The sequence below is a fragment of the Cyprinus carpio genome, chromosome B4 (genome assembly GCF_018340385.1).
Source record: "Cyprinus carpio isolate SPL01 chromosome B4, ASM1834038v1, whole genome shotgun sequence".
Taxonomy (NCBI): domain Eukaryota; kingdom Metazoa; phylum Chordata; class Actinopteri; order Cypriniformes; family Cyprinidae; genus Cyprinus; species Cyprinus carpio.
In genome coordinates this window covers 4,753,373-4,766,164 of record NC_056600.1, presented here as the reverse complement: position 1 = coordinate 4,766,164, position 12,792 = coordinate 4,753,373, and the positions used below count along the sequence as shown (strand labels likewise).

Here is a 12,792-nt window from a genome sequence, read left to right as displayed (position 1 = left end):
TAAGAAAACAAAAAACATATTTTTAAAATGTTCTTTTAAAGGAATAATTCACCCAAAAATGAAAACTTGCTGAAAGTTTACTCACCCTCGGGCATTCCAAGATGTAGATGAGTTTGTTTCTTCATCAGACCAGATTTGGAGAAATGGAGCATTACATTGCTTGGTCACCAATGGATCCTCTGCAGTGAATGGGTGCCGTCAGAATGAGAGTCGAAATAGCTGATAAAAACATCACAATAATTATTTCACAACTATTCCACACTACTCCATTCCATCAAATATCATCCTGTGAAGTCCAAAGCTGTGTGTTTGTTAGAAACCAATTCATTAATAAGATGTTCTAACTTCAAACCATTGCTTTCTGCTAAAATACGAGTCCATAATCCATAATTTTGCTTTCTCCAGGGAAAAACTCATCTCATCTGAATCAGGAGAGAAATATACACAGATCAAGCACTGTTTACAGGGGAAACAGTTCTAATCAAACAAGTTTATTGATACAGGGGATTGACGTTTTTCTCTGAAGGAAGCATTATTATGGATTACGGACTGGTATTTTGGCCAGAAGCTATGGTTTAACAAAAAAAAAAAAAAAAAAAAAAAAAAAACCTGATGGATTTGTTTGTTACAAACATGCAGCTTTTCGCTTCACAAGATGTTCATTGATGGACTGGAGTGGTCTTGTTTGGACTCACATTCTGATGGCACCCATTCACTGCAGAGCATCCATTGGTGAGCAAGTGATGTAATGCTAGATTTCTGCAAATGCTCCGATGAAGAAACAAACTCGTCTTGGATGGCCTGAGGTTGAGTAAATGTTAGCAAATTTTCATTTTTGGGTGAACTATTCCTTTAACATCCATGGAACTTTTCCATTCCACTAAAGATTCTTTATTGTGGAAAAAGGTTCTTTGGATTTTTAACATTTTTTAAATATTTTAAGAACCTATATGATTCGGTTCCAGAGATACTGAAATTTAAATATGGCTCCAAGAGTAAAACATACATTTTCAGTGGTCAAAAACAAAATGCGGGTCAATTTTGCTTCTATTATTTTAAAGAGGAATGTCTGAAGAACAAATAATGTAGAAACTAAAGATGTATCTTGTTTACTTCTGTCAAAGCAACTGCATTGAACATACTTGTCCGAGTACCATAAGTATTTTTTTTTCCAAAGTTTGCATGCCTACAACTCAAGAAATATTAAAGATATCGCAATATGATTTTAGATTCTAGTTCATAATAAACTTTTCTTTTGGAATCTTTGGCTCTGAATCTCAGGTAAAAATTTCCATTTTGACCCCCCTCTTCAAAAAAAGTGGATTACTCAGTAAATATTCATCCATGAGATTTAATATTTTGGCTTTCATCACTATAAATGTCTTTCTTCAACAAAAATTTGAGCTGGGGACCTCTGGTTGAGTTGACACGGAATGACCCAATTTTGAGGTTATGTCAGTTATGTGAATTAAACCATAGACACCACATCTCAAAATATCAAATGTCTCAACTGACCAGTGTGTGTCCGTTAGAAACAACGAGAAAGATTGGCCGGTCAGACGGATTGTGTGCATGTCTCTGGAGTCATAGCGCAACTACAAAGATTTGTGCCCTGGTGGCTGGAGGTCTGACTGACAGGCCTGAATCTGCATCTGTGTGTGTGCATGTATGTTTATAAAGGTTATAAAGAGTTTTGGATGGTCGGCCAGGGTTCAGGTTGTATCTGGACACTTTGAAACGGGCCGGTATGCGATCAGCTGCGCTGAGAGCGCAGAGTATCTGATTTCTTCCAAGTGGAGACACACAGAGAGGCACACACAGATCTCATTAGCCTTTGCTTTGTTGCTATAATCATGCAGAACATTAAAAATAGATAAAAATGGATGGATGCAAAAGTAACTTCTAGAGACGATTTGTCCTTAAACTATGTGTATAAACACACACTAGAGAGAGGAAGGTGCACTATACAGATGTTTGCTTCACCTTTGCACGAACAGAATCAAAGCGGAACTGCAACTTTGTAATAAATCATCTCAAAGTTTGTGACCCATATACTGACCTGACCTCAGCACTTCACCAGCACTCTTTTACTGACTGTTTCTGTCTTGCTCTTTATCACACACTTCCCAGCAAGCACACTTTTGGGTTTTATGTTGTGAAAATTATGTAACATTTTCACCTTAAGATGAAACATTTTTATTGTCACATGTTCACAAAGTTGTATTTTGGTTGTATAAAATTGAGGCTTTTTGGCTTTTTTTTATCTCTCTATTTATTACACACTTCCTATTTTTGCAAACGATAATATAATATAATATAATATAATATAATATAATATAATATAATATAGTTTTTTTTTCTGGTCATTGCCAAAATGCAACTTACAGCAGCTCTTCCTAAATAGCAATTTTTTTTCTTCTTCAGGATCCAGATTTTATGTTGGACGTTAAGCGGGGCCCACATTTTTTTACAGTGCAAATGTAAACAAACATGTCCTTAAACCCTAATTGCAATTGCAATTATTAATATTATTGTTATGTGTTCAGATTTCATTACTTTCTTTTGGAAAAACTCAACATATGCAGGCTTGTCTTCAGAGTTTTTGGTTTTCCTAATGTTTCTTTACATTTTGATGATTTTATGCCAATAATTTGCTGCACAAAACACATTGTGCCCGGTCCATTTTTATTCTTGCTGCAACTGAATCCAATATTTAATATCATTTTTGGCTTATTTTGTTCTACTTTGTGTAGTTTTGCTCATTTTCTTTGAGCATGATGGCAGGTCATGCAGCCTGTCCAGGATAACATCTGGCTAATTTGACTGTGCCCAAACAATGAGTTTGATTAGATGCACAACCTTTGACATCAATAACAAAGATATGGTAAGCATTTTCTCCGCCCTATTTAAAGCTGATAAGTCTGTTTTTTTAGCTATTGTGCATCATATGCTGCATTGTATGGCTATGTTGCAATATATTATTAGAATTTAGCATTGTTTTTCCAAGAACAGAACAGACCGGATAAGCATTTTTGAAAACATGTTTTTGTTTTTAAAGCCTAAACAAAACTTATCAAAATGTTTTCACTAAGTTTTACTGTGGCTGTATCAAATGTATTTGCATTTATTACATAACTATTAAATGAGCAGTAAAGCAGCAAATTAGACTGATTTCTGAAGGATCATGTGACACTGAAGACTGGAGTAATGATGCTGAAAATTCAGCTTTGCATCACAGGAATAAATTACAACTTAAAATGTATTCAAACAGAAAGCTGTTATTTTAAATAGTAATAATATTCCACAAAATTTCTATCTTTACTGTGTCTTTTGATCAATTGGTGAGCATAATAAACTTCTTTCAAAAACATCTTCTACAAATCAACTTCTCATTTTCTCTTGCTTCAGTTTCTATGTTTAAAGCAACCTAAATGCAATCTAAATGCAACATTGTGAAGATGTTTGTTCTGCAAGCAATGCAACCCGACAAAATGAAATTGTTTACAATGCAACTGAGCGAGTGAGTGTGTGTGTGTGTTACTTGCACCTGCTGTCGCTCGCTCTGACACACAAAAGAAAGGCTCTCTCTATGAAAAACTTTCTCTTTCATTTGCAATATCCCTTTATTAGTGTAACAAAGTTCGTTCAAGTAAAGAGGAAGGAGACCGGGGTCGGCGTGCTGAGGCTCGTGGGGTACTTTATTTAACACAAAACAATAAAAACAAATAAACAATCGCGCCACATGCGCATGCAGTTCACAGTTTTTTTCTACTTCGCACTATTGTAGTCTTCCTATCTTTGGGTTTCGTAGCTCCACAGCTTCTCACTCCCACAAGTCCCCAGCCCTCTCTCTCTTCTCGCCGGTCCTCAGCCGGCTTAAATACCGGTTCCCCATGCCAATCACTGCAACGAGATCCAGGTGTTAATCGTTTTTCACTTGCCCCACTTACCAGCGCTCGTCTCCTCACTTGCTCTCCCGTCGCAGACCTCGCTGAACCACGCCTCCCCCACCACATACCCCCACCGCCCGACTCAGGCCGGGGAGCCATCCGGCCTGCAGCCCTCCCCCCCCCCCCCATTCCTGGAGAGGAAGTCGGCCACAGCCATCTGCGCCCCCGGCCTGTGAATCACCTTGAACTTAAACGGCTGTAAAGCCAGATACCAACGGGTGATTCGCGCGTTGGTATCCTTCATGCGGTGGAGCCACTGGAGGGGTGCGTGGTCCGAGCAGAGGGTGAACTCCCGGCCCAGGAGGTAATAGCGAAGGGTGAGGACCGCCCACCTGATGGCCAAACACTCCTTTTCAATGGTGCTGTACCTAGTCTCTCTCTTCGAGAGCTTCCGACTAATGTACAGCACCGGACGGTCCTCCCCCTCCACCTCCTGGGACAGGACCGCGCCCAGCCCCCTGTCCGACGCGTCAGTCTGCAACAGAAAGGGGAGAGAAAAGTTAGGAGAGTGCAGGAGCGGTCTGCCACACAGGGCAGCCTTAACCCGGGTAAAGGCCTGTTGGCACTGCTCCGTCCACTGGACCGTATCTGGTACCTCCTTTTTAGTGAGGTCAGTCAGCGGGCTGGTGAGGTCCGAATAACGAGGAATAAACCTCCTATAATATCCCGCCAGCCCCAGGAACTGCCTCACCTCCTTTTTGGTCTTGGGCCTGGGGCAGGTTGCAATGGCTGCCGTCTTATCAATTTGGGGACGCACCTGCCCATGGCCCAAGTGGAAGCCCAGATACCTTACTTCCACCCGCCCAACTGCGCACTTCTTCGGGTTGGCCGTTAGCCCTGCCCGTCTCAGCGCCCCGAGGACAGCCCTCACATGCTCCATATGCCGCTGCCAGTCCCCACTGTAGATGATGATATCATCCAAGTAGGCAGCGGCATATGCAGCATGGGGTCGCAGCACTCGATCCATGAGGTGCTGAAACGTAGCTGGGGCCCCGAACAAACCGAAAGGAAGCGTCACAAATTGGTGTAATCCAAACGGCGTGGTGAAGGCTGTTTTTTCTTTGGACATGGGAGATAAGGGGATCTGCCAATATCCCTTTGTTAAGTCCAGTGTCGAGTAAAAGCGAGCCGTGCCTAACCGATCGAGCAACTAGTCAATCCGCGGCTTTGGATAAGCATCAAATTTTGATACTGCGTTCACCCTGCGATAGTCCACACAAAACCGCACCGAGCCGTCTGTTTTAGGCACCAAAACTATCGGGCTCGCCCAATCACTGTGGGACTCCTCGATTATTCCCATCCTCAGCATTGCCTCTAATTCGGTCTGAACCACTTTTTTCTTGTGTTCAGGTAACCTATATGGCCGGCTGCGAACCACCACGCCCGGCTCGGTCTCAATATGGTGCTGAATCAGATCAGTACGACCAGGTAGAGGCGAAAACACGTCTGCAAACTCTACCTGTAAACGCCCAATGTCAGTGAGCTGCGAGGGCGAGAGGTGATCCCCTCCCGGGGCCAGGGTGAGGGATTTCTCTTTAATGATCGCTTCTGGCCCGAGATCCTCCTCTTCACTCACTGCCTTCGCTAGCAACACTGACCTCTCTGCGCTCCATTTTTTAAGGAGGTTGAGGTGGTAGATTTGCCGTGAGTCGCCTCTATCTGTCCGAACTACTTCATAATTGAGATCTCCTATCCGCCGTGTGACCTCAAAGGGTCCTTGCCACTTTGCTAATAATTTGGAGCTAGAGGTTGGGAGTAATACGAGCACTTTATCTCCCGGTGCAAATTCTCGTAACTTAGTCCCCCGGTTATACAGCTGGCTTTGCCTGTCCTGGGCCTGAAGCAAATTCTCCATAGAGAGCCGCCCCAGTGTATGGAGTTTTGCTCTCAGGTCCAGGACATATTGAATTTCGTTCTTACTATCCGAACGTCCGTCCTCCCAAGTTTCTTTTAGGACGTCTAGCACCCCGCGGGGCTGGCGTCCGTAAAGAAGCTCGAAGGGGGAAAACCCTGTGGAGGCTTGGGGGACATCGCGCACAGCGAATAAGAGGTGTTCTAGCCATCTGTCCCAATTTTTTGCGTCTTCTTGTACGGACTTACGAATCATGGTTTTCAATGTGCGATTAAACCGTTCGACCAGTCCGTCCGTTTGTGGGTGATAGACGCTGGTACGTACCGCTTTAATGCCCAACAATTCGTACAATTCGCTTAACGTGCGTGACATAAACGCGGTGCCCTGGTCCGTGAGAATCTCTTTCGGGATTCCCACGCGGGAGATTAAACGAAACAGGGCGTCCGCCACACTATATGCCGAGATGTTGCGGAGCGCCACTGCCTCAGGATATCGTGTTGCGTAATCCACTATGACTAACGCAAAACGATGTCCCCGTGCTGATCGTTCTAATGGCCCGATGAGGTCCATACCAATTCGTTCGAAGGGGACCTGCACTAGAGGAATAGGGCGCAATGGCGCTTTTGGGGCGGCCGGTGGGTTTACCAACTGACATTCCCGACAAGACGTCGGCCAAAAGAATAGGGTCATTAGACGATTTAGTGTCGCCGTCACTCCTAAATGCCCTGCCATAGGATTACAATGCGCCGTCTGGAAAAGCATTTCCCGACGGCTCCGAGGTACTAACAATTGGGTTGTATCTTCCTTTGTCTGAGCGTCGCGGGTCACTCGATACAACCGGTCCTTAATAATGGCAAAATATGGGTGGGAGAGCGCGCGGTCAGGGTGGAGAACCTGCCCATCGATGGCACGGACCTGCTCGAAAGCATGTTTGAGGGTCTCATCCTGGGACTGTTCCAGGGGAAAGTCATCGCGGCTGGAAAGGTTTAGCCTCGCCAGGCCGCTCGGTTCCCCTGAGACCACCCCACTAGGTCCCGGCACAGATTCTCCCACCTGCGTGCTCACCCCCCCCCCTTGCCGTCCCTTTTCCCCCGAGGCATCCACTGTTAAACACCCCAATAACTGCTCAAACGCTGGCCAATTGGTTCCCAAGATTAGCGGATGCCGGAGGCGCGGACTAACGGCCACCTCCACACTATGCTTTTGGCCCCTAAATTGGATGGCTATGGCTTTTACGGGGTATTCCACTATATCCCCGTGCACACACCTCACCTTAACCATGCGGCCCGTATCCAATGCCCCAGCTTGTATCAGGCTTTGATGGATGGAGGTCTGGTTACAACCTGAATCCACCAAGGCCTGATAGGTACCCCCCTTAATACTCACGGGTATTTGGTACAACCCGGCTTGATCGGGGGCAGCCTGCGGGTCGTCGGGCCTCCCCGCCGCCCTAGTGGCAGGAAGTGGGTCAGGCGATTGGCGTGGGGAAGCAGCAGGAGGCTCCTCGGACCCCTCCCGGCGCGGTGATCCCATTCCCCAGGTCGGGCCTCGTGCCCCAGCTGCTGGGTCCATCCCCGTCCTCCAGCGGGGGGCGGCCCTTGGTGGCCCAGCCCATCGGGACCTAGGGAGAGGGACAGGTTTTGGGGCAGGGGAGGAGAGAGAGACAGGGGAAGAGAGAGAGAGAGAGATAGATGGAAGGGCCTCGCCGACCCCGGAGCACGCCGCCAGCTGATCCTCCGCCAGTTGAATGGCCAGATCCAGCGACGCCGGGAGGTGGCACTGGACCCACTGGGCGGTCCTCTTTGGGAGACGGGAGATGAACTGCTCCAGTACCACCTTGCTGATGATGGTCTCGGCGTCGCTTTCTCCGGCCAACAGCCATTTGCGGCACGAGTCCCGGAGCTGCTGTGCCAAGACAAAGGGTCGGCCCGCTTCGGTCAGTTCCAGCGACCGGAAGCGCTGACGGTGTTGCTCGGGGCTGAGGCCGACCCTCTGGAGAATGGCTCTTTTTAAATCGGCATACACCAGGAGGTTCGGGACGGGCAGTTGTTGGGCAGCCTTCTGGGCCTCCCCCGACAGCAACGGGATGACCCGGACCGGCCAGCTGTCTGTCGACCACCCACATGCCTCGGCCGTCTTCTCAAAAAGATCGAGGAACACCTCTGGGTCATCTGTTGGCCCCGTCTTCGTGAGAGGCATGTGAGGGGCTGGGCTGGCACTGGGGGAGGCCGACCTCGTCCCGACCCTCCCGGTCCAGCAAGCTCCGGAACAGCTTGCGGTCCTCCTGCTGGACCTGCATCATTGCCTGGAACCGGTGTTCGTGGTCGGCCCGTAAGTCCAGCAGGGCTTGGTGGTGTTCCTGATGCAGGCCCGCGAGCGATGTTATGATCTCCGCAAATGGCGATCCTGATGGTCCTGACGGAGTTTGCATGGCGGAATCGTTCTCCTTCCTCCCGGGTTTCGGCACCAGTGTAACAAAGTTCGTTCAAGTAAAGATGAAGGAGACCGGGGTCGGCGTGCTGAGGCTCGTGGGGTACTTTATTTAACACAAAACAATAAAAACAAATAAACAATCACGCCACATGCGCATGCAGTTCACAGTTTTTCTCTACTTCGCACTATTGTAGTCTTCCTATCTTTGGGTTTTGTAGCTCCACAGCTTCTCACTCCCACGAGTCCCCAGCCCTCTCTCTCCTCTCGCCGGTCCTCAGCCGGCTTAAATACCGGTTCCCCATGCCAATCACTGCAACGAGATCCAGGTGTTAATCGTTTTTCACTTGCCCCACTTACCACCGCTCGTCTCCTCACTTGCTCTCCCGTCGCAGACCTCGCTGAACCACGCCTCCCCCACCACAATTAGCATCCTCTCACCTTACAGACTTGTGACCCTTTTGTGTGCGGCGCTTAGGGACGATGTCATCACTGTGGGCCTCAGAGATGGAAAAATGACAGGGATATGCAGGGGGCCAAGAGTTCCTGGCTGTAACGTGACCCTGCAGATGCTTCAGTCATGCCTGCTATGAGAGGCCTCTCCATGGGCCTCAGCCCCTTCCTCCGGGGTCCGGATGGCCCGACCACCACTGCTGGGGGTTTGGCTGGGAGGACGTGGGATGGCCGAACAACACGGAGGTTAGTTATAACCTCTGGCAGACCATCACAGAGTCTCTGTGTGTGTGTGTGTGTGTGTGTGTGTGTGTGTGTGTGTGTGTGTGCATGTCGGGTAAAAGTGGCCTGATCTCATATGTCATACCAAATGCTCTGAGAAAGAAGAGGGTGAAAGAGTAACAGAGAGGGACAGAAATAGGGGGAAGGAGAAGGGAATGTGTGTAGATGTCACTGAGGTTACTGTCACACTGCAGCAGAAGACGATCAAAGCATATACTACAAGTGAATTTAAGGAGGCATAACTTAATTTCAAAAGCATTTTAGTTGGTATTAGCTGTATGAACAAAAATATTTTAACTTATTTTTTATTACCAAATATATAAACATTCTGAAATTAAGATACATTTACATAAGAAGTAAAATGACTGTTTGGTAGATATTAACTCTTGTTTTCTAAAAAAAAAATCTACCAAAATTACATGAAAAATGTAAAGTGCTTAAAAGAAGAAAAATGTATTTTGGTACAGTAAGAAAAAAAGCAAGAGAAAATATGATTATTTTTCTTAAACCTCTTATAGTTTTTTTCTTTTTTAAGCATTAACTCACTTAACTCTGATACATTTTTCTTAAAATATACTGAATATCTTGTCATTTTCCTTCATGTGAATGTATACTGATTTAAGAATGTTTAGATATTTGTAATTGAAAACAAGAAAAAATCCTAGGAAAATCTTTTTTTTTTTCTTTTCAGTGCAGTAAAAAAACATCAAGTTTATTTCTTTTACCTCAAATTGTCAGGATTCTGGACTGTCTGTGTGTTTTTGCTCCCCATGTGCTCTGTGACCTAGTGTTCCCGTGTGTTTGATTGTTCATTGTTTCCAGGTGTGTCTCATTATTAGTTCATCCTCCTCACCTGTCTGCCACTGATTATCTGCCCTATTTAAGTTCTAGCCTGTGCCTTTCTCCCTTGTCTGGTATTAAATGTGAATGTCTTGTGCTACATGTGTTCCTGTCTGCCCTGTATACCCCATATTTTTTGGATTACAGACTGTGTTTACTGCAAACTCTCCTGTGTCTCCTTGTTCCTCGCTCTTCAGTGTAGTACAATCGTGACCCAAGTCTTTTTTTTTTTTTTTTTTTTTTTAACTTATTTTCATGTTTTTTCAGAGAGCATACTTAATATCTTCAGTTGTTTTTCTTCAAGTAAATGTGTTTTTGTATATATTTGTAGTAGAAAACAAGACAAAAATATTAAGTAAAATATTTTTTTTGCAGTGCACATTCATTAACTAGTTGTCTGCATTGACATAATTATAGCTTGAGACACTCTTTATTCTTTGCTGTCAATCATAGGCTGTCAAACTCTGTTTATGAAAATAGGCAGATGTCTGTTTTCATTAAATGATGTATAGTTTTTTAAATAAAAATGTAATCTTTAAAGATGTAATACAAAGTTATAATATTTGCTTTGGCATTGCATGTGCACTTGAAAAAGAATCGACTTGTGCTTTTGTTAGTTGTGCTGTGAACAGGCTGACTCACTAAGAATGACATGCACATGCTTTCTGCATTGTTTAAGCACCCGGCTCACTGAAGGAACTAAATATATCACATAAAGAGCACTTGAATCGGCCATGTAAAAAAACAAACTTGCACTTGAATAAGCCTTATGTCTCTGCAACACAGGGAAACTAGGCTCACGGAAAGTTCCATAGATTTGCAACATCTATGCCTGATAAATTTCAGCACATGCACCTCACTTTATGTTTTAGATACTTAGATATCACTTTACTATTAGATATTGTTTACTATTTAAATTTTTCCATTCTGCTTTTTTCCCTTGGTCAGTGTGCAGATTTTGTGTGGGTGAGCTGTTGCCACTGTGGAGGGACTCCCTCTCTCGTTCTCTCATGGTTTCTCTGCCTTACAGACCTGATCTTCCATTTATAGCTTCGGCATCTCCACGTAGTGGAGTGTGTGCGTTCCACTCTCAAATATGGCTCTCATATTTTTCCCAACTGCAGGCCAACACTCACTTACAGCATTATACATGCTGCTTCACACACACTCATCTCTCTCTCATATTCATATTCTCATTTTCATCCTGAAATGTTTCATATTTCAATATTTAACATTGACTATTTGTTTCACTATTGCGCAAACATAGAGCTTGTGATTTAAACAAACCCCTAACTATAAGAATGTCACTTTTTGAGGGGAATCAGCTCTTTTGCATCCCAAGCTCACTGGAAAAAAATGAGCTTGTAAGATAATATTATGATGCTTATTGCATGTTTTGCAGCAATTTTTAAAGTGAATTTGCCCAGTGAATGTCAGTATAAGCCAATTTTCTCTGAAACTGTTAATAGTGATTGTGGCAATGGATTTTTATGTTGGGTATCATGGCAGTTTGGAAATTAAATGTCCAATGAGTGGTCCTAAAAGTTTAATGTTCTATCATGTTTGAAATAACATACCGATAATGCTGAAATATAATAACCGATAATATGAAATAACCAACAGTGTTAACAACCGCAAACATGGGATATAATGCACTTTCAGTTTGCTTCTAATAAATCTTTGAGCTTTTTTATCATGACTTGTGTTTCACAGGCCTCAAACCTGAGCGCTACCGAGCACATTTACCATGCTTGCAAAGACATTTGGATTTGGTTATGTGCTGCACACATAAAACTGTTTACAAATCATGCACTATAAAAGTGTTTAAAGAGTATAACATAGTATTGCGCAAGGAACCATGCAAAAATAAATCTTTGTTAATCTGTAATCTGACCCTGTAAACATATGTATGAAAAGTAATACAAATTGTTTGTGTTTTGCTACAACTAGTGTTTATTTCAGCTGTGAAATGTGGTGATTTTTATGTATAGTTAAGTTTTGCACCAATTCTTTGAGTCTATGAACCAGTAAGCAACCACCTACAAACCACTTAGCATCCTCACCCTAGCAACCGAACAGCAGCTTTTTAATAACCATTCAGAAAACCCTCCATCATGATGGTGAGTTGCATCATGCAGCCCATTCAAAAGCTATTTTTCAGTTGATGAGTTGAATTTGAACTCTGAACGTCCCTCCAAAAATGTTTCTCTGTTGCACCATCTTTGGTTTTGGCATTTGACATCATGATGTAATAAAGAGGGTGTGTGTGTGTGTGTGTGTGTGTGTGTGTGTGTGTGGACTTCAGGCCAAAGGTGACCAAAATTAGCAGTTTGCCCACTGACAGAAGACAGTACAAAAAGACCAAATAAAGGCGTTCTTTGAAAAACTCAGTGACTCAGTGCGGTTTCCCTGGTTAATTTAAAGGAGTTTGTGTATGTGTGTGTGTCTTAGTCTTCTTGTGGAAAGCTTTCCTGTGCATACAAATGTCCTTTTCTGTCCCTAAATAGAAATATATGTAATTGTAGCTGTCACAGAGATGAAATATTCCCCGCCGTTTCAAAAAGATTCTGAGAATCTATCATCTTTTGAGCAAGAGTCTGTCTCAGAATATTTTTCTACAGGATAGATAAAGAATAATGCTATAATGCTTTGGCTTTAACATTGTAGAGGTATAAAGTGTTTTTGTTGGATAAGGTGCTTTAAAAATCCCAAATAACTCAACAACCCTCAGTAAATCTTCAGTATGTTCATTTCAACCGATACAGACAATTAATTTCTTTGAGATGTCATGTGATTTAGATGAACACATGCAGTTTACAAAAAATTTTTTAGTTTTTGTTTCATAACTACACTAACCGTTAACTAATTGCACAAATGGCCTTTTAATGGTTTTGATGGATGAGAGCAAATTCAAGGTTTGACACCAACTGAGCCATTTAGCTTGAAAAAGACGCCAACTTAGATCTTAATGTTGTAAGTTTTTGG

The 12,792-nt window shown here is 43.8% G+C and overlaps 1 protein-coding gene across 1 annotated transcript; it reads right to left on the bottom strand.

Moving 5' to 3' along the window:
* Positions 1 to 3,627: 3,627 nt before the first annotated feature.
* On the bottom strand, positions 3,628 to 8,036 carry LOC109091020 (zinc finger and SCAN domain-containing protein 25-like). The gene is made up of 2 exons (XM_042722730.1): positions 7,189 to 8,036; positions 3,628 to 3,903 (listed from the first exon to the last, which is right to left on the bottom strand). Exons 1-2 carry the CDS (start codon positions 7,999 to 8,001, stop codon positions 3,901 to 3,903), a joined length of 816 nt encoding a protein of 271 aa, XP_042578664.1. The 5' UTR covers positions 8,002 to 8,036; the 3' UTR covers positions 3,628 to 3,900.
* Positions 8,037 to 12,792: the final 4,756 nt, after the last annotated feature.